Raw genomic sequence first — 22,111 nt, 5'->3', positions numbered from 1 at the left:
GTCAACAGGGAAAATACAAACTCCTGCATGTGGGGAGGAACAACCCCAGGCACCAGTCCACACCAGCAAATGATTTGCTGGAAAATGGCTTGGCAGAAAAGGACCTGTGGGGCCTGGTGGACATCAAGCTGAACATGAGCCAGCAATGCAGCCTTTGTGCAAATGTGGATGATGATATCCTAGGATGCATTAAGGAAAGTATTGCCAGCAGATCAAGAGAGGTGTTCTTTTCCCTCTGCTCTGGATGAAACATCATTTGGAGTTGGGTGGGTAATCTGAGCTCCTTGTGCACCAAATACATCAATATACTGGAAAGAGTCCTGAGAAGGGGCACAAAGACAATTGGAATCTAAAGTGTTTCTCCTATGAGAAGAGGCTGAGCACTCTGGAACAGCTTTGCCTTGCAAAGAGAAGATTCCAATCAGTTTGTATAAATATCTGAAGGAAAGGTACAAAGAGGATGGAGCTGGGCTCTTTCCCATGGTCCCCAGTGATAGGACAAGAGGCAATGGGCACAAACTGGTGTACAGTGGGTGTCATCAGGAACCTGTGAGTGGGAGGGTAAGTGAGCACTGGTACTCTTTGCCCAGAGAGGTTGTGGAGTCTCCATGCTTAGAAAGATTCAACTGCTGTCTAGACATGGTCCTGGACAATTTGCTTTAGTGATCTTGCTTGAACAGAAGACTTGGGCAAGATGAACTCCAGGGGTTCCTTCCAATCTCAATAATTTTTAAGCATTGGGTCCCACAGAGCACATTTCCTTGTTGCCTCCTTGATCAACTTTTGTCAGGAAGCTGTCAATGCTTTCCAAAAATCTTCTAGATTGTATGTGCCCTGCTGTACTGTCCTTACAACTGTGGGTAAAATTCCTCAATAGGGCCAGGGTCTGTGAACACAAAGATTCTTTCAGTTGTTTGAAGAAAGACCCATCTGCTTCTTCCTGATCAGGAAGTCCATAGCACATATCCACTGCAACAGGAGCTATATGCCAAAGCAGTGTCATCATGTTATCTTTGTTGCATTCAACACCAGTGAATTAACCACTTTAAATTAATCTGAAAGCAGATATTTGTCTCCGAATTTAGAGGGATAAATAAATGTAACCATGGTTGATTTGATAAAGGAATAAATAATACAATTAAGAAGTACCTAAAAAAAGGTGTTTTTTTTCCTATTTTTTGATTCAGATGAAATTCTGAATTACTGCCACTATAGCGTTTTAGTCTAATCTTATAAAAATTAGACCCTGAAGATTTGCATTTGCCTTTGCTACAGCAAGAGAGAAGTAGGTCCATTCTGGCAACCTCCTGTTGGGGAAGTTTTTCTACTGGTGTGCCTTCTGGGTTAGTGCAGTCTCCCGTTACACTTCATTCCTGGGCCTTTGATGTAGTCATGTGGCCTCACTTAAGGTGTCATTTGAAGAATGAGGTCTCACTGGTCAGATATGCTCATGGACTGGATGTACTGCATATAATTGAAGAGATGTTTGTTTGCAACTGGATATTTATTTGCTGGGGAATTCTCATCTTGTGTTTTCTTAGAGCAATTAATAATAAGGGACAGTGTAGTCCCACATCATAACCAAGGAATTTGCTGAAATAGGAAAAACGTAATGCGCCATCAGTGAGATTCAGTGTGCTTATGATTGGGTGGCATACAGCACTCCATATGCAAATCTGAGTGGTTTAAATATTATGTGCTTCCCTTGTGCACTGAAATAAAGCAAGTTCCCATTCACTTGAGTTTGAATAGTAGATTTTCATGGAGGTTTCCCCAGAATAGGTATTGCTCAGCTTCAGAATAGGTATTGCATTCATATTCCCCCTAAACCTCTATCATATAGCTTCCAATCATGCTGAAAAGTAGAAAACCCCAAGAAAAACCCTGTTATGATAGCTCTGAAAGGGTTGACAGTTTTGGAATGTGTCAGGTGGAACTTAGTTTATTTAGCTGCTGAATCAGATACTAACTAGGAGAAACTGAGACAAATTTGATTCCCACCTCATATACACTTTCAGGAAATACTTAGTGGTTTATATGCAATAGGAATGGAAATGAAAACTTATTTATTTATCAGAATTATTTATTAAACATCTTAATTTATAGAATCTCTCTGTATCTTTATACCCTGGTTGTGTAGAGATTTTCCACATATGTTTACAGCTCTTCAATAAAATGTAATTTGATTAATTTTTACAGCATTGTAAAGTGGAACAGAGAACATTTTAGTGGACTCTAGGTTCACAGCCATTACCGATGCATGTTCTTCCATCTTCTGCCAGCTTGTAGGGATCAGTGTGGAGACATTTGTAGCTGCCCTTAGTGTTAATGCATATAGTAGAAGGATGGCATGGTGGATTAATTTCATTTTCACATTCATCGATGTCTGCAAAATGAGTACACAGTGTTCAATAATAATTACAAATTACAAAGGGATTACTAATTTCTCATAAACACTTTTTACAAGGATTCATATGTGAAAGGCATTATATCCTTTCAATGAGACTGATAATGATAAAAATCTTTATTGTTGCTGTTTAAAGGACAATGTAGGGTGTTGTGGTTTTTTTGATTTTTTGATTTTTTTGTTTGTTTGTTTTAAAGCTGGAAATTATGGAAAAAAAAAAAATGTTGCTTTCATAATCCTCCAAAAGCTACAAATGGAAATTGGCTGGATTTTCCAGCCAATGCATTGCAAATGCAAATCCTGAATTTGAGAGTTCTTCTTGCATGTGTTTTATGTCCTAAGATTTGACTTCCTTTATATATGTTTTCATCCTGTGCTCTATAGAGATAATGAAAATAATAATGCAGACACAGTTCTGTGCACTTCTAGGCATGATTTTGAGGACTCAAATTTTCAGGTTAGCTTTGCTTACAAAATTTATAACCATAATTTGTGATATCACTGCAAGGATGGCTGTTTCTAGATGCTATGTAAATTCTGTAAAATGACAGTATCCTGGCAGAATGTTGAGCAGATGAACAATTATCCATTGGAAAATGTACATACACATATTGCTCTTAAGGCCTTTCAAGATCTTTCACTCTCACTTTCTGCTTATGTGATGAAATAGGAAAGAGCAGTGCAAAAGAGAAAGTGAGGGAAAGAAAGCCGTCTTTTCATATTTTTGCAACTTTCTTTTTTCTATGTAATATTTTCTTGCATGACTAAATTAAGTTGACTAAAAGTAGGTGTCTAGTGTTATTTTAGGTGCTTTACAATTGGTCCTGTATATCTGACAGCTTGTTTAATGTCTCTGACCAAAGGTCTTGTGAAGCACTGCAAACCCATGTGTGGACAACTAGTCAAGTCTTCAGTGTCTTCTCTTTTTGGTTTTATTCCTTTCCTTCTCTACCATGATGTTTGATCTGCTACTTCAATCAGTATCACAAACTGACTTGCATTTACTGACTTATTTTAGCATTGTCACTGAGACCAATTTCCATCCTTGGAAATAGGATCAGCCTGATTCTCTCAAATTTTAGTACAAAAAAGTAGGTGTGCCCAAAGATATTTATCAGCTAAGACAGTCAAAAGATTAACATGCAGGAAAAATCTAAAACTTCATAACCCTTCATCATCCAGGAAAGAAAAGCTGCACCTTTGCCTGCACTGTAATTCAAATATGCTGCTTCCACTTCGCAGATCTGTAGTAATGCTATCTGCTAAGCAGCTAACTCTTCTTCATCACTAAATAGTGCATGTCAGATCTGACCAGTCTACCCTGCTACTCAGAGAGCAGTAGTTTACGAAATCAAAATAAAGAGTTATCTATCAGGAGTATGACATCACTCAATATAAAGGAAGGTAGCATATTCTAGCACTAAATGACTTCCTGAATCAATAGAAATGATTTCAGTCAAAGCCCAAGTTAGTAAGCGGGAATTAACAGCTCTCAGAATCTATGCTTTTGCCAGCAAGCCACTCTGTCTTTTCCAGAGCAGCATATAATTTTGAAACCATCTGCAAAAATGCTAAGCTCTATCCGCCTCATTTTATTGCTTGATTTATCCCTAATTTGCTGAATATTTAAAAGAATGGGCACATATTGCACAGACATGCGTGGAACAAAGTGCTTTCTACTGTAAAACTCAAGTAGCATCTGCATAAGTGGGTTTTGATAGTTTTCCTTTAATAAAGGCATTGCTTTTTTAATATATGCAACATCTTGTTTTCCTATAGCAGATATATAGTCTTTTGTTTACATTACTGAACATTTTAAAAGAAACTAGGACAAGGAATGATTCACTTTTGTGAATGATTCACATTTAACTTATTTATTCCATTCACTGCCAGAACATGAATCTATTGAAAAGGTTTTGTTGTAATTCATTTAACAGCTTTATTTCTCTATATATTTATGTGGGAGGAATTCAGTGGATAAATAGGATGTGAATAAAGGAAAGAGCTGCAAATTTCATTTGACTTTTTCCATACCAGGTATACAATTAGAATGAAGAGCTTTCTATTCCACTATCACAGAAATACCGATAAGCAGACTTTATTGTGGATGAGCTGCAGCACTTGCACTTAAATTATTTTACCACCATCCGTAATATATTCTGAAGTACAGCCTTTTTGGGTTTAGTTTTGTCTCATGTTCTTATAAAGCAGAGGAGTGTGAATATACATACACATACATATATACGTATATACATATATATGTACACCCCCCCATTATAAACACACACATTTAAAATGTGAACAGAGATAATTCATTCTTCATAGCATAAAGATTGAAAGTCTTGAAATATTTGCCACATTCTCTTTCTAATCTGTTCTACTAAACAGTAAAAGGTAAAAAGAAAAGAGAAGATAAAAAATTATTAAAATTACAGAAAAGAGCTCCTATAAAAATATGCCAAAAATGTCTTTTTGCTGATTTCTCACCTGCTCTACTTTTGTACCTGCAGAAGTAATTAACTTCTGGCAAATCTTTTTTCAGATATTTGGGAGAGGGAGATTGGACCTGAAGTGATTATTAGTTTCCTTAATTCCACTTATTAATTCACAGAATGTTTTTTTTTTCACTTTTACTAAAATTATTAGGATAACACGTGACCTAGTGGTGCAAAGTTCAATTTTTATCTAGAGCATCCATTGCAACAATGCCAGGAAAATGACAACACTCTGTCATGCTGTTATGTTCAAGGTAGGAGGAAGCAATGTATAATTCCGATTTGCTGCCTTTTTCCTCCCTTTCTCCTCCCCCTCACTCCCACTGGCTGTTAATAGACTTGATTTTTGCTTAATTGGGCTATTTTTAGTGCCATTTTCCCATCCTCAACTTGATTGCTGAATCAGGATGGGTAGAAATTGAGATAGCAAATCTGGAGAGAGTTTCACATTTTTGTGTTATTATACCTATTAGCACAGGATGCTAAGTACAAGAAAGCATAGGCAGGAATTCACATCTGATGAGCTATAGTGGACTTTAGCTGTTAGAAAATTCAGAAATTAATAATAACAATAATAATAACAATAGATACCTGTACAAACTGGAGCCTCAAAGTTCCATCCTTTGCTTGTGCAGGTTAATTGTTCCTCTCCTTGTAACTGAAATCCATAGTGACATGTATAAGTCACTGTAGATTTTCCAGATTCTGAGCAGTATACAAAGTCACCGTTTTCTACACTTTTTGGTGTTCCACATAGTTCATCTACAAATAGAAAGTCTGTATTACAGGATTTAAACATTAAAAGTTTGATATCCCATGTCAAACTACAACATTCCCTTATACTTGCAAGTGGATGGTATTCTCCATTACTGCTATAAACATTGACTCCAGTGAAAATTTTCACATATTTTAAGGTGATCAAGACTTTAATTTTTTATTTCTGGAAAAGAATTTATATGAATTACAGGTTTGACTTGTAATTCTCACAAAACTTGCCATACAGCATAAGCATACAATGGACATGGACCTTTTGGATCAAGTCCAGAGTGGGGCAACACAGATAATCAGAGAGCTGGAGCACCTTTCCTTTGCAGAGAGAGGCTGTGAGAGTTGGGGTTGTTGTTGTTGTTGTTGTCATTGCTGCAGCCTAGAGAAGAAAAGACTCCGGGGAGACCTTATTGCAGTCTGTTAATTTAACCAAGTCTTTTCAGAATGATTGGAACCAACTTTTTACCAGTACATCTTGCTCTAGGATAATGTTTTTAATGTTTTTAAACTAACAAAGGGTTGATTTATATTAAATATAAGGAACAAGTTTTTACAAGAGTACTGAAACACTGGCACAAGTTGCCCCAAGAGGTGGATGCCCCATCCCTGGAAACATTTGGATTCAGATTGCACAGGGCTCTAAGTAATTTGATTTAGTTGAATATGTTCCTGGTCATTGCAGGTGAGTTGGACTAGATGTCTTATAAAGATCCCTTCCAAGCCAAAATGTTCTCTGATTCTGTGATCGCACTTCTAAATTATAGAAATACTAAAGGTCTGATTCAGGCCAGCAATTCAAGATCTGCCACAAACAAGGTCAGTAATTCAACTGCTCTTTACTGTCACCTCCCCTCCTCTTCCCTCCCCTCCCCTGCCTTCTCCTCCAAAGAGATTGGTAATTACAGATTACCTTCCTGATTAAATTCTTGCCAAGCTTCTAAATTCATCCCAGGTATATTGTTACAATGCTTAAAATCCTGTGGAAACTTCCCAAGTTGAAAGGCATCTGCTGGCACTTCAGAAATTCCTGTGTTGTCACAAATAACGCGGGACAGTGAATGTTTTTTGAGTTCGTGCTTTTGAGCTTCTGTGAAAACATCATCATTTTCCCACCAAAATCTGGAAAGAATGATAGAAACTTTTTTGGAAAAGATCAAATTCAAAGAGCTGGTTATTCTTACTTTCATAGTACCTTATATAAAAGACCAAAAATAAGAATTACAGCAAAAATAGGTGAATATAACAATAGTAAGAGTAAATGCCATGACCATACAGAATCAGTCATAAAAAGGCTAGTGTGAGTCTGATGTACTCAGGTCATGTGTTAAATCCAGCAGAATTGCTTTTCATTGATTAAACAGGTCCACAAAAAAAGTTACAATCCTGAGACAAAAACTTGAGACCAATTTGATTGGGCTGGATCCTTATTCCTATGCACATTATGTGCTGTTCACTCATAAATTGTTTAAATCATAAATTACAGAAGAATTGGAGGAGTAACCATAACAGATTTCTCCATACCAAAGATTTTGAATTCTGCTTGCCCTTACTGAATGGTTGGACAGTAATTATGTTTTTGATCATACAAAAAGTAAGCTAAGAGGACTGTCTGGAACAGACAAGACCTGCTTATTTTTGTCAGATCAGGAGTGTGGTGTCAGAAGAGAGGAACCACTTGGTGCTACAAGGGTATATGTATTAAATGGTGACATTATAAAACATATATACGTATGCATACACATATATATTAAAAGGTAGAAGGAAAGAAATCACTGGAGAGAAAAGGAAAGACAAACATTTTGTATACAAGGCCATGTCATTAATGGCAAAAATACTTCTGGAGAGTTTGATTTAACATCTCTATTAGTACATTAAACAGTGATAAGCAGTGCTACACTGCTTAGTTCCCTGTGGTACTCAGGCCAGGCCAGTTAGGATTTTCCCAAACACTAGGCAGGATTGGTGGTAACATGCCTGAGGATAGTCAGCAGTAGAGTATGGGAGTGATCATGCTGTACAAACTGACCTCAGGTTTAACACAGGACTTATGATCCATAATACAGGGGGCATGTGGCTGAGGTTTCTAGAAAGTTTGTGAGTTTGTGTTTATATTTTCCTGATTAGAACAGAACAGCAATATTGACTGTGGACTCTATGCAAACTTGGCATGTATGCAGTATTTGAAGATTTTTATGAGCTGCCTGTAAAGGTACCATACAAATGGAAAGTCTGGTATTGTGTTTGTGTTCTGGGGAGGATGAAGACTGTGGCCAGTGTGCCCTAGGGTGGTTTTTGAGGGCAAATTGGATCCTGCTGCCAACAGGAGCATACCTGCTAAATAAGGTAAGTGCATGCGAAATTTTGGAAAGCTGGATTTATTTGTAGGCCATTAGTTACCTTCAGAAGCCTGCTTTGTTAAAAAACTCATCCCACTCTGCCTACATTGGAGGAGGAGGCGATGTACAGAACCAGGGGTGGAGTGAATGTCCCACACCTCAGCAGCACTGAAATGCAGTGGAGATAGAGGGGCTGGAAGGAGAAAAAAAGAAAGGAGCCTTCATCCTACACCTCACCTGCCACTGCTCTTAAACTGCTCAGAGCATCCTGAAACTTCGCTGACGATTCCAAGGCCCCTTCCCATAACAAAAGCCATCAAAGACTTCTCCACTCAGTTCTCCTACACCTGTCATGTCCCCTTTCACATGCATTTTAACCTAGTCTGCTTTCATAACAAAACTCAGTTTTGTCTACAGCCTAAATGAAAAATGATTTTTTAAATCTACCCAACAGATAGCTGTTTACTTTAACAAACATTATGGTTTACTTCATTCAATCTCTATCAGATGATGAAATCCCTATGCAAAGTATGTCAAAACTTCAAAATTTTTGCCCAAATATTTCAAATCCTGAGCCTGCAAAAATATTCAGAGGAGGAAGAGGAGGAAGAAGAGTGATGGATCGGAAACAATTTGTTTCAGGTGATGTGGTTAAGACAGTGCTTGAGTTTAGGAGATAGGAAGAAGAAAATATTTTATTTTTGTCAAATTACTGAAAAAATGTTTTTAGAGCTATCAGAATTCAGAATTCAGTCAGATGACAATTCCAGGTAGTCTAGATTTTTGAACTTAAAGAGTACATTAGAAGAATTATTTTTAAATCCCTGTGTACAAACCTGTCAATTGGAGTATCTAGTATATGTAGTGTCCCTGATGCAGTTGCAGATAACACCCAACACTACCTGACCAGGCACTGCAATGAGTGTTAGACTTTTCCATTCTTATTATGTGATAACTATAACATGTTGTTACATCCTTCTAACTTGTCTTAGGTAGTTTCTTTGTTATTAATGACAGAATACCATTTAATATATAAGTTAACTGCCACAAACTTTGTGTCAGAAACCTGGGGAATTCTTTCATTATTAGAACACTCTTTTCCTCAATTTGGAGTTAATGTATTGAATTATGCTTATGTTTATTAAATGTGGGTAGCATTATAAGACACTGAATGTTAAATAATAGTGTAAGCTACTGAATAATAGAAAGGAGGCTGAAAAGACCTCCATAGATATTCCTTCCTCAGATAGGGACGAGTATGCCTGTACAATACAGAGGACTTTCAACCATGTTTTTAACACATCTGAGTAGAATGTTTGTTGTCTATCAGTTTCTGCAATTAAAATATCACCTTTATGATTAGCATTGTTTTTTCTTGTGAGCTAATTAATTAACATTTCTTAAAGATCAGATTTAAATTCTGCCTTGGATGATTATTTCCATATTGGTTACTTTCCAACAGTGATTTTTAGGAAGAGCTTAAAGGTCATTGTAAGGCCCAGATGTACTTAAAACACCTCTGCTAGCATGGTGTGAGCAGTTTTAAATTAGTAGTCTTATGAGATCCAAAATGACTGCCACAAGTACATGACAGAAATAAAGTTTGGTTTTATCATTGCTTCATGAACAGAAGCAAGATATAAACAGCTTGTTGTAACCCATTGTGACCTAAAGCTGCATTCCTCTTGCTTTTCTTGTATGAAGGGTTGTACTGGCACAAGATTTTGGTGACACTTGTGCAGCGTTGGTTGAACTGACATCCTATGCTGAGTCCAATGAGGCAACTCTGGGAACACTGCAGTCCCAAGTCACATAAGGCCAAGTATGTGGTTGTTTTATTATCCTCTCTGTGAAGCCTGAATTACAGCTTTTTCCTATCCCTTCTGATTTTGCTGCAGTTGCCAAAGAAAAATATTGAGGTTCTTCCAGCTCCTGAGCCCAGTGCAGCCCTCAGGGGGAATAAAGGCTGCACAGTACTACATCCATCCATGCAGAAGTTACTGGCCCCTGGCACAATTAACTTCTGGTGGCACCTTGCATTTTCAGCTGGAGTGCACAGCTGGACACCTCAGTACCATAGAAACAAATTCCATGTCATCTGGAGTTGACACTACATATGAACCAAAGAAGAATAATCAAAAGCTCACCCAACAAAACTGAAGGAAGTAAAAAAAAAAAAAGTGCAAGAGAATGGTTTGTTTGAAACATAAATAGCTGTAAAATCTCTATTGCTACTGTGTTTCTACACACTATTTGACTCATAATAAACTCACCGGTCACCATCCCTTAGTGCTTTCATTTGCTTTCCAATTATACATGCAAACAGTGGACCAGTTCTAGCACCTGGAAGAAAGTCTTCCATGAGACCACCAAGCCAAACATCAATATTGTTAGGATTATGGTACAATTCCATGATTTTTTCAGTGACATTGGGATTGGTTATTGCTGTATTCAGATCAGAGTGAGTTTCCAGTTTCGGTAAACCACAGAATTCTCGCCATTCATTATAACCTGCAAATATGATGTTTAAAGGAAGATTAGATTTCTCTGTTAGGCATGATATATGAAATTTTAAAATTTTAACATTTAGAAAGACTGGATTTTGACAGCCTTGATCATAGTCATAGACAGTTATGTATAAAAAAAGTCTACTATTATTGGTTAAATTGATCAAAGAAATTATGGCAGGATCTGAACTAACCTCCAGCAGTCTTCCTCTAAGCAGGTATATCCATGGCCTGATGGGCTATTAACTCCTTGACTGTTAGTTCAATCTTACCTGGGCTGACTGGAGTAAAAACTCTAATGCAAAAAACAGTGACAAACGTATGATATTTCCTAAAATGCAGAGCGTACCTAACTAAGCCATCTACACCACTCCTAGAGACATCTGTCAACACCTTCTGTGGTTGGTGGAGCCAGTGAGACTGTGCTTAAACTGACTTATCCCAGAGGCTGGGGATAGTCTGCTGATGGGAAGTGGGGCTTTCTGCCGAAAACATCCACTCACTAGTGCTGTTCTAGATTCCAGAGTTACCAGATTATTTTAATCTCAAAAACAGTCTAATATTTTCAAACAAAGTTAAGAATATTAGCAATGTACATTTTTAAAGAGACTTAAAGTGATGTTTCTAATTACCAAAGCTATTATTTAAAAACTCATGACTGCATCCCAGATGTAAGCAGTTATACTTCAGTTACCAGGCAGAAGAAAAAAATCAAGAAAAATCAATAGACCTGGGAGTCCATGATCACGGCCACGTTGTAAATTCAATGACGATAAATCAAGTGAACCATTATTGGACAATACAAACAGGTTTTCTGTTAACTCCTCATTCAGCAGTTGATCTTGTACCTGCAGTTTTGCTGGATGTGCTAGAAGACCCCTTATTAAAGGATCCAAGCCTCCTTTAAAAATAAAAAGGATGGTATTGTAGCATATATGTAAATTGTTATAACTTTCATAACAAATGTGAACACATATATGTTTCTATGTTTTGAACACATTGTCCACACAGTTTTTTACATTCAAACATATGCAAAACTCTCCCTTAGTTTAAAGTAAAATAGTGGTATGAAAGAGCTCCATCTTCTTCAGGTATAAAAGAATTTGCTGCCTGTTAATAAGTTCATATACGAAAAAATCCCAGAAAAATCTTCATCATCATTCATTCTTCTATTGCTAATGTACCAGACTGGTTTAATCTGGAGGGCAATGTTTTTCCAATTCAGTTAACTATTTAATTGGGAATAATAATTCAAGTTCTTTTTAGTGCTCTGAATTCCAATCAACAACTTAAATGAATAATTTAATTAAATAAATGCTCCCATTCCTAATTCATGATAAGTAACTTTGAAAAAAGTTACAGTATTCTGAGGAGGAAAACACCAAAAAACAAAAGAAACAGTTTAAATAAGATCATACCTTCTTTAATGAGCCTCCAAGGACTAAAGAAAACTTGATGCAAATAAAGATTTGGGAGTTCAGGATCATCTAAATACTGTGCATTCAGTCGCCTTACTATTGGTTGGATTGTTGCATGACCAAAACGAAAAGCAGCTGTTGAAAATACATTAGAAACTGTAGGATTCATTGTGGGATCATAACCTGTATAAAGGCCAATATACAGATTAAAAGCATCTGGACCAATGATTTTGGGAATGTAATCTCTTAAGGTAATAATCTGAAAGAAAAGAAAAAGAAACATATTTCAGCTTTTATATAGGTAAATAGTAATGCATCCCAGGTGCTGAATGTTTTTTTCTTCACTCATCTATGCCCAAGAATTTGGCATAATTAAGGGCAGCATTGCCTGGAAAACCATATCAGTCTTATTTTTGCAGCAAGGGGACAAATGACTGGAAGAGTTGATGGGACAGCACAGAACAGTTCAACAGCCAGGCCCTGTTAGGTCTTCCCATAGATGCTGGACCAAAACCTCCTGAGCAGAGATTACCAGTGCTGCTCGTTTACAAACCACAGGGGTAATCCAGCTCACAGGAGGGGTGTTGAGATTAAAAATGTAAATTATAATGGCCTTAAAAATGGCAATGAAAGCAAGAAGCACTATAATATCTTTCAAGAATGCTTTCTAATGTGAATAGATGCTATTTTCAGACATATGTTTGTGACACAAATCCTCTTTTATTTTTATTTGAAATTATGAGGCTTTAAATTACTGGTGCCCAAAATCCCCTTGTAGACATTTTTTACTAAACTCAAATAAATTTATAGACTTCTAAAAAATATACTTCAAAAATGAAAAGACTGATAAACACCTTCTGTCAAATGCTTTTATCATATAATAGTATTATAGTGGCCTGGAAAAGCATACGAGAAATCATGAAATACTCTAATGTACCAAATAAAATGAAAACGCATTATAGGTTAAAGATTATGCTGAAATCAATAAAGTAATATGAGATAAATATGAAGTATAATGAACTCAATAAAATACCTCATAGATTCAATATGATATGCAATAAATATACAGACAAATGTACTTTGAACTTGATACAGTGAGTATTGAAAAACTAGCTGGCATAAAATGACCTTATAAAAAACTTGTATCTTTCTTTCAGGCACAGAGCACAGACAAGCAAACCTTTCCACAATTTGATCACTTTTCTCAGAAAGTAGAGGTTTAGGTTTTCAGGCTAGGTTGTGCAGTGAACAAAATATATAAAAGACAATATGTTAGAATGCCTTTTACAGTTCCTTTAATGCAGCATATGAAACAAATTAAATTATTGCAAGAAATTAATACTGACACTGACATTTGAAAAGCTAATCTTTTGCTTTATTCACAAAGGTTTTGCAAGCCAGCAGTTCCAATTTTAGATATAGTTTTTACAATCAAAGACCTTATGGAGGAGTAGGTTAGTCATGGATACAAAAATCCTGGCATGACTAATTTTTTGGCTCATTTTAAATGAAATCCCAAGCTAAGCTGCTCAGGAAGACCAGACTCCCTGAAGGAAAGGGCAACTCAGATTTTTCATTTGCTCCAGAGGCAACATCTTCACTTCTAATTTCCTTGATAAGGAAAGAGGGGTTGCCATTTCAAGACATAAAAATTAAAAGGCTAAGGGTAAAAAGGGGTCTTATGCCTGCGTACCCTCTCTAGGAGAGGCATCTGATGGAAACTTCCAAAGGCTAAATGAGGCTCCATCAAACAGACATGAGTTTTAGACAATACAGGCTAAATTCTAATACAGAAGAATACAATACTGCAACTGGAATCTGCCAAAGAACCACATCTGAAGTAGCATCTAGCATTTCTGTAATATCTGGATGTGGCCAAATTTGTCTGTGTGAAGTCAAGGAGAGGATCACTATAGGTTCTTACAACTAACACACATATAAGTTTAAAGAAGAGGTCAGCTGACAAGCATCAAAATTATTTTTGTTTAAATTCTTTTCCATGCAGTCCCTTCTCTCAGATAATGATATAAAATGTTTATTTGCTTTCATAAATATGAACAGTACTTTCTTTAAGTAGAGTATTCCTTCAATAAATGGGATTCTCTTGCGGAAACAAAGGAATGTGCTTGTTGCAAAATATGTCAATAAACTCAGACAGAAAGTGACTATAAGAGAAAGAAATCACAGACTAGTATAATGAATGGCTGCATAATTTCTGGTTTACTCTGAGTCTATTTGTTAACAAAAAGTTAACTTTTGGGTGTTTGGAGGAGCATAAAGAATGTATGTGGATATCCTGAGTCTGAACTTGCAAGGTACTATGTGGTCTCAACTCTTTGTGACATTTATGAGATTAGTGGTAATCCAAGCTCCTCTTAGGCTACATTCATCACCTCATAGCATCACATTTAAGATCTGCAGAAGCCTCATGAAGAAAACAATTTTCATCAGTAACATCAATATTTCTACTATCTCATGGCAGTCATTTTTCCAACAGTTTAATTTAGTGGAAAATTATGACAAATGAGCACTGTGTTTTAAACAGAGGCCCATATACTCAGTGTTTTAATATGATCTTTTTAATTTATATAACCATATATTTACTGAGAAATTAAGACAATTTAAATGCTATTCATTTAGTCATATCAGAGAAAATAGAACACTAATTTCTTAGCAATTCCACCAATCATTTGGTAAGTATCCAGATTGAAACAGCATCTGAATGTCAGAAAAGGCTTTGTATAGATTTTGCATCATATCGTGAATCCCATGTGCATTGTTTACAGAAAAATTAACTGAATCCTCACCTGCAAACACTAGGATACTGCAAGTCAGACAGGATGGTACTGTTAAAGGCAGCACTCTTCTCATTCAGCAGGCAAAATTACAGCTAAACATTATTATCAATTAGATGCAAAAGATCCAGAAATTCTTACCACTTTTCATGGGGTTCAGGACACTTTCATTGCAAAAGTATACCCCAAAGTAGGTGTAAGTGGGGCACAAACAGGAAAACAAAAAAAGGTTGGAAGAGAGAATATAAAAATATGTGAACTCCCATAAGGATAAGTAAAGCCAAAAGTGTGTCTTGTCATATCCATTGGCCAGCTGTAAATACAGAGGAATAGTGTAGTGCCATTTAAATGAAGCTTCAGCACTTGGAAAAGATTGCAGAAATAATAGAAAACTGTCAGATACAGAACTTATGTTTAATTCATCAAAGTGCTATTCATGGGTAGTTTGTAGTTCTCACTGAAAGTGCTGAAGGATTTACAGATGATGAAGAGGATGTTGAAGTCCTAAACTTTTGGGTAAAAGGTGATTTTATGAGAGTTCAATTTTTCATAAAAAATGAACATATTATTATATTTTTTTAATAGTCTAAATTATACACTTTATAAACATGGCTTCTGACATTATTAAAGACGTACTATTTTATAATATATATTGTTTATCTATTTGTTCTTCTCTCATATTCTGAGAGAAACTATCTAATAATCTAATTTCATAAACAAGTTTCATCCAAGTAGTTAAGGTATGTAAGTCTCAGAAGTTACCCACTTTGAACCCATGCCTTGGACCATGCAAGATGCTCAGAGAACACTAGCAGATGTAGAAAGAAGTGAAATAAACACCTGCATGTGCACTGAAAATTAAAGGCAGTTGTCACCTAAAATTGAGATCAAGAGGGAGCAACTGTATTCATTCAGAGATGGTTCTCTGGTACTGTAATAAATCAAAGAGAATTGGATTCAGATTGATCTGCAGAAGTCCTACTATATCTGACTAGTCCCAAATAATCCATCTTTCAAAATCCAAATGGCACATCAGGGGAAACTGTCTCCAGAAAGAGCAGCATAGGTGTGTGCAAAATTCTTATGTATGAGATAGTAATGTTAAGACTAGCAGTTGCATAACTGAACATTTTTTCTTCATGTATTAAATGACAATGAGTCATTTAATTACCTTATGAGGTGAATAAGAATATGTATCTTTACTACTGTATACTGTAGTATTAATACTTAAGTTAAGCATGTGTCATTCCTATGAAATAGAAAGGACAGTTACTACTCCTTAGCAATGAAACTGTATAATGCAGCAAAAAAAAAAAAAAAAAATCTGTTTTGTGCAGGATATCAACAGACAATTATTATATTTAGTAACTTTTTCAAGTTTCTATTATCAAATACTTGTCACTAGAGATATTTATGGTGCCAAAAAACATCCAGGAAGAAAAGTGTGGTCTAAGCGGAGATTTTTTTTCATCTTTATTCAAGAAAGAAGAAAAGGCTTTTTGTTCAATTCTCTATAATTGCATACCCACAGGCAGGACTTATGCTCGAAAGTATTCCTTCCAAAAAAAGAGAATTTTAGAAATGTCTAGCAACTGAAAAAAAACTTGAGAGTGGAAATCTCAAATAAATTCAACCAGAGCTGCCATTAGTTTGCCAATTAACATACCACACTAATAGAGATACTCCAATTATCTGTCCTGAATGTCTCTAAACCAGCTAGATATAACTCAAACACATTTCTAATGAGCCACAGGCAAATCTCATTAGTCTGTGATACCAGCAGAGGTAATGAACAGTGCTGATCCATGCAGTGCATTGCTTTGCACAAAGCTGTTTCTTTCAGGCCGTAATGTTTGTGGATGCAAACCAGAAGGCTATGAATGCACAGAGGCCAGCTTTTGGACTTGCACTTTTCTTCTAATGAGCATTAACAACTATTCTGATTTGTCAATGCCATTCTTGTAATAAAAATAGCATATTTATGGCGGAGGAGCTGACTTGGTTAAAACAAACAAAAGCCAAACATTTAAAAATAACTGACTAAATACAATCAAGTGAAGTATGTTACTTCTCTGAAGCTATATGGCTTTGAGTTCACATAATAATGCATTAGATAATGTAGGTAGTTTCTTAAAGGAAACATGCTTCGTATTCTATTCCACTCTAAAAATTGTGGCAGAAGAAAGGAAAAGTGAAAGTTCAGAAAAGTGAAGTTTTATTGCATCCTTCCCCATTTTATCTTCAAAAAAGTCTCCTTTGGTACTGAAAAAAATTGTAAGTCAGAAAAAAAGTCTAATATAAACATCCTAATGGACTCTTCTGTATTTTCCCATTCTTATTTCTCCTGCTATCTCCTGTCAAAAGCAGCCCCTGATGTTTGTGCATTACTACTTCACTGAGAACTTCACAGGCATTTTTACACAGGGGTTTTATTATTTATTATATACCTGTAAGAAAGTAAACATTCTGTATATTATATAAATACAGAGTCATACATTACTTTAAAATAATTTCCTTTACCAAAAAAAAAATCATCTGAACAGGCCTCTTTTATAGAAAAAAACAGACATTGGAGAAGCCCGCATAAATATGCATCTGAGTAGAGAAACTGCCATGAAAATCAGAGCACTAAGTTGCCTAGACAAACTAAGCACCGGGACATTGCATTAGGGAAAGTGGAAAGCAAAACGAACTTTAAATATGCCATATTTGAACCATGGAAATATGTGAGAAAGAAAGGGTAGTGTGATCTCAAAAACCCCCTACAGAAGCATATTTGAAGCTTTGTGAGCTCTGTTCTGAGATATTCACTGCAATGTGTAGATAAGCAAAGAAGAAACCAACCTGATGCAGGGCACCGACAATTTTGCGCGTCTCTTGGTAGACGGTCTCGGCGCTCCAGTGGCTATTGATGCGCTTGAGGGCTCGGGCCAGGCGGTTGTGCTCGCGCAGCCACAGCGTGTGCATGGCAGCCAGGGACGTCACCTCGCTGGAGCGGCTGTCCCCGGCCAGAAAACATTCCACCCTCTCACCTCCACTTGCACTTGAGTCCTGAGCACAAGGGGATGGGATCTGGTCTGTAAAAGGCAGGTATTCCCGATGGTTATCAGAATACTTTAAGTTCACTCTAAGAAGGCCTTCTTTGCTCGTTAAATTCCTCAGTTTGTTTTCAACAGCAGGAGTGCTGCCATAGACTGTAGAGGCATCAAGGAAAGAAGTTAAGCCATTGATCTGTTGTCTTGTATTTAGCACTGATATATTTCCAAAGAGAATAGCATGATCGCCAGTGCCGCATGCAGGAGATGAGCGGTAGAAGGGCAGGCAATCCATCCCTGCAGATAAGGTATCATTGGTGGTTACCTGCATACAAAATAAGGGTATTTTCTGAGGTGAGGAGAACTGCTGTGGATGCTGAATTGAGTCTTGTCTAAATATTTACCTTTGCTCTCTCAGTTTTTCATTGCTCAGACCTATCTACTGGAGTGATATATTCTAAATGTGTATAGATTGTTTAGATTGGAGGAAAAAGATGAATCTTTTTTATGCAGAGATGAATAAACCCCAAAATATTTACTCTATCATAGGCTATTGATGTAATACATCTACATCTAAATCAGTCTGACTTTACAATCAAAATTCATCATAAAATATATCAGAGTGAAGACATGAACATCTGGTCAAATTCTGTTCTTTTGAAGAGCAACTGAAACAGCAGGTTTACCTGTATGCATAAAAACATAATGAGGAGTTTCAGTGTCTGCAGCAGCACACTGTAAAAGCTTTGGTTCAATACTGAATTCTAACCCAGCTTCCTAAGTAAAAAGGACAGACGTAAATATTCATTCTACTTTCCACCAGTCCCCCACAAGTCTTCTGCCACATTATTTTGCTGTAAAAGTTGTCTTACAAGTACTGAATTCTGACCATCTTTATAAAAAGCAAAGGCTGCACATCGACTTGGCTAAATGAAAGATTTCTCAGTCCTTTATTGGTTTGAACCCCACACAGTTGAGACACTGAGGTCAAATAATGAGATTCAAAAATCTGACAAAGAGAAAATAAATATTTTATACAGACACCTGAGCTAACTGTTATTTGTATTCTATCTGCTTGCTTTTCATTTTTTAGAACTTTTCGGCAGAAGACAGTGAATGCTGCATATGTGATGTAATTTCTGCTTCATTTTTTCTGATAATACAGAGATCAGTCTGCAAAGATAGAACAGTCGTTAAATTTGGGTTAACAGTAAGTAACAAAGCAACTTTGGAATGAAATTAATTCACTTCATATAATAATGTTACCTCATTTATTATACGAAGTGAAATTTTCTTACAACTGAAAGCTCATGTCAGTAGGAATTGATACCAACAAACCAGTTACATTAAAAAATGGTTTAATTTTGTTTGGTAAGGAAATTCTACTATTATTTCATCATTGCCTAGGTTTTAGCAAATCAAAGTAGGTTATGTTTGAAAAAAAATAAGTAATTTTCTTTCATGGATTTTTGAAATCAATAATTTCTCAGTCTTGTGTTTTCTATTTAACATTTGTTATTAAGACTTTTGCTATTAGTGTGGCTTCTTTTTCCCTTCAGCTGGTAATGTAAGCAGGTAATTCATGTCATAATACAAATATCTGAACTTGACAGCCACAGCCCTATGTGTGTTTGAGTATCTCCTGTCATCTTCATTGAGTATCTCCTGAGTATCTTCTAGTCATCAGGAGATATTCTGGGAAGAATTCAGGTATCACTGAGAAAAGAATGTAGGAAATGCCTTTATGCTGTTACACAGGCTCACAGTAAAGCACATCAACACTGAATGAAGTCATACTGAATAACCTTTAGTTAACTGCCTCTGCAATTTCAATTCAGTCCGTTCTGGTCCCCAGTAGAGAAAAAACAGCAGTAATGAACATTAAGGGACTGGCAGAGCTGCATAATGCTGTCCATTCCCTTTTTATAGGATTAGTAGTTTGCAGCCAGCAGCTGAATGTGTAAAATAGAGGTTCCTTACATTATTATTTGAATACATTAAAAATAATCTGAGTGAAAAAAAGAGACCTTTCTCTGCTAAATGGGTACTGAGTAACATTTGTTTTTTTAAAACAAATGAATAAAATTAATATGATTTGTTTCTGTTTGTGTTGCATAGTTCTAAAGGGAAAAAAGTTGCAACAAAACCCTTATGGGGCACAATAGTTTTCCTGTATAGCTGCATGTTAATTTAAATGGTTATTATATATACATGGTCAAACCTGGTTATGGTGAAATTCTTTTAAGAAAGGTAATAATTGTATAAGTGTACCACAATCTCTAAACTGTTATTTAGTTAAAGGAAAATTTTTATTGTGAATTTATCCTGTGGGAAATTACCTTGTAAATGTTTTTTGGTTTGTTTTTTTTTTTTTTTTTGTTTTGTTTGTTTGTTTGTTTGTTTGGGGGTTTTTTGGTTTTTTTTTTGCTGTGGATTAAAAGAAAACCTAGCTTAGATCTCTGAAAGTTTGAAAAAAAGGAAAATATTAATGCTTATTTGTGGACATGCAACTTGGAGAAGAGTCCATGATTCCATTTGACAGCGAGCTGCTGCTCTGAAACAGAAGAAAAAACCAGGGACTCACTTTGCTGGTTGCTGAGTGCAGATGACTGATCTATTTGTGGCTGAGACAGTAACCTGTCATGTTACATGTCACCTTTTTCAAATCACCTCACTTTTCTGTGACTCTTTTTCTTTTCTAACTTTTTTAATCTCAGGTAAAACTGTAAGCTTTTCTGGATTGCATCATGCTAACTGTATGTGTCATGTCTATCTTGTTGGCAGTAACATAATTAATACTCAATAAAGTCAGTAGCTCTCTTATGAAAGTCTTTCTAATGCTTCTTTATGTCTCAGCCCTAACATGAAATAATAATCTGAGGAATGACAAGTTTTCTCCACAACCCTGTTCTGCATGTCAAGCTGTTATAAAAGAAGAGTAAACTAAAGCTAGTGGGTTTGGGGTTTTTTTCCCCATTAGGGGACCCCATAAATATACAGCAAAAAGAATGTTCAGGCTTTACCAGAAAGTACAGCCTCTATGTGAGAATTGCTGAGAGAAATTCTATAGAATTTATTATAAAAATATCCAGAACAGAAAATCACAGAAAATGGTTAATGGGAACCTATGAATCATTTACCGACACTTGTTATTAATATCAATGCACTATTGCAGCTTTTGATCCTTCATTGAATTGCACTGACTCTGAATATTTTCTAGACAGATTTCCTAACCTGTGCAGTCAGGAGCTTCCTCTCCCTGCTGAAACCCCCAGAGAGGATGTGCAGTTGCAGGCACAGTTGTCCTTTTCTGTGGGTGGATTCTCCCTTGGGTGCTGCTTTTGTAGGAACAGCAAGAGTGCAAACTGCAACTTCTATGTCTAGGTTGCTGTATAATATGCTATTGATTTCACTGCCACTGGAAACCAGCCACAGTTTCTTCATATACAAAGTGAATGCATAAAACTGGTTGTGGGTGTTTTCCAAATATTTAATATGTGGAGATTTATTTAATTAATAATTCTGAAAGAACATTAGTTCTAGAGGGGAATAGCATTTTGTTTCAGGGTTCAAAAATTAGTTCCTCTGATCACATTATTTACTGCATTTACTGCAACAGTCCCTTTTTTCTTTTTTTCTTTTTTCTTTTTTTAAAATACAGATTCTGTCTTGGGGAAAAATCAGTCACAAAATACAGAACAAATATAATAAAAGCAAAAGAACAACTATATTTGTATCTGTCCATCAAAGCTGTGACTAAGGTTAATAACAAAATGGAACTGAAAAATTCATGGGACTGTAACCATGTAAAGGGGTCACAAGTTGAGAAACTTGTCTAATACTTTCAGGGTTGTAACTGAATTTGCTGTATGTCCCCTACCATGGCCAATCATGGCTACATAGAAGGTAGCCTTGAGCCATCCTCCTGCTGGGCTACACTGCTGAGAAGGAGGAGCATCCAGTGGTAGATTTAGTTACACATGAAATACTCAGTGATAGATTTAGTACATGGTCACATAACTCACCTTAAAGTGCATCCTTGAAACATGCTCTCTGAACCTCATCACAGCCCCAAGACAGAAATCCAAAGTCTGTGCCTTGTTTAGCGCACTGAAGGATGCACTTGCAAGTCTATGCCATGACAATCTGTGCACCTTTTATCCCTCTGCACTGAATGCCTCTACCACATTAATAATGTTAGCCTTGGAGTCTTTTTTAAAGATCTTGTATTGTTGTCTTCTTCTCTAAGTAGATGGGATTTAGAGGCTTGAATTAACCAGGGTTCAGTGATTAGACCAGTGTGGTCCCTGTGATCCACATTTCATTCAAGTTACAGGAAACAGTATGATT

At 36.2% G+C, this 22,111-nt stretch overlaps 1 protein-coding gene across 1 annotated transcript in view; it reads right to left on the bottom strand.

The window, feature by feature from the left end:
• Positions 1-2,225: 2,225 nt before the first annotated feature.
• The window catches only part of TPO (thyroid peroxidase), a 43,793-nt gene continuing 23,907 nt past the window's right edge, over positions 2,226-22,111 (bottom strand). Inside the window, exons 7-13 of the mRNA XM_077781767.1 lie at positions 17,571-18,086; positions 11,932-12,190; positions 11,244-11,414; positions 10,280-10,517; positions 6,581-6,789; positions 5,494-5,664; positions 2,226-2,386 (exon numbers count right to left, since the gene is read on the bottom strand). Coding sequence (XP_077637893.1) covers positions 2,226-2,386; positions 5,494-5,664; positions 6,581-6,789; positions 10,280-10,517; positions 11,244-11,414; positions 11,932-12,190; positions 17,571-18,086 — 1,725 coding nt within the window. The remainder of the gene's footprint in view (positions 2,387-5,493; positions 5,665-6,580; positions 6,790-10,279; positions 10,518-11,243; positions 11,415-11,931; positions 12,191-17,570; positions 18,087-22,111) is intronic.

Source organism: Lonchura striata, chromosome 3 (assembly GCF_046129695.1).
Source record: "Lonchura striata isolate bLonStr1 chromosome 3, bLonStr1.mat, whole genome shotgun sequence".
Lineage (NCBI taxonomy): Eukaryota > Metazoa > Chordata > Aves > Passeriformes > Estrildidae > Lonchura > Lonchura striata.
Note: the sequence above shows the minus strand (reverse complement) of the source record. Positions and strands in the feature narration are given on the sequence as shown.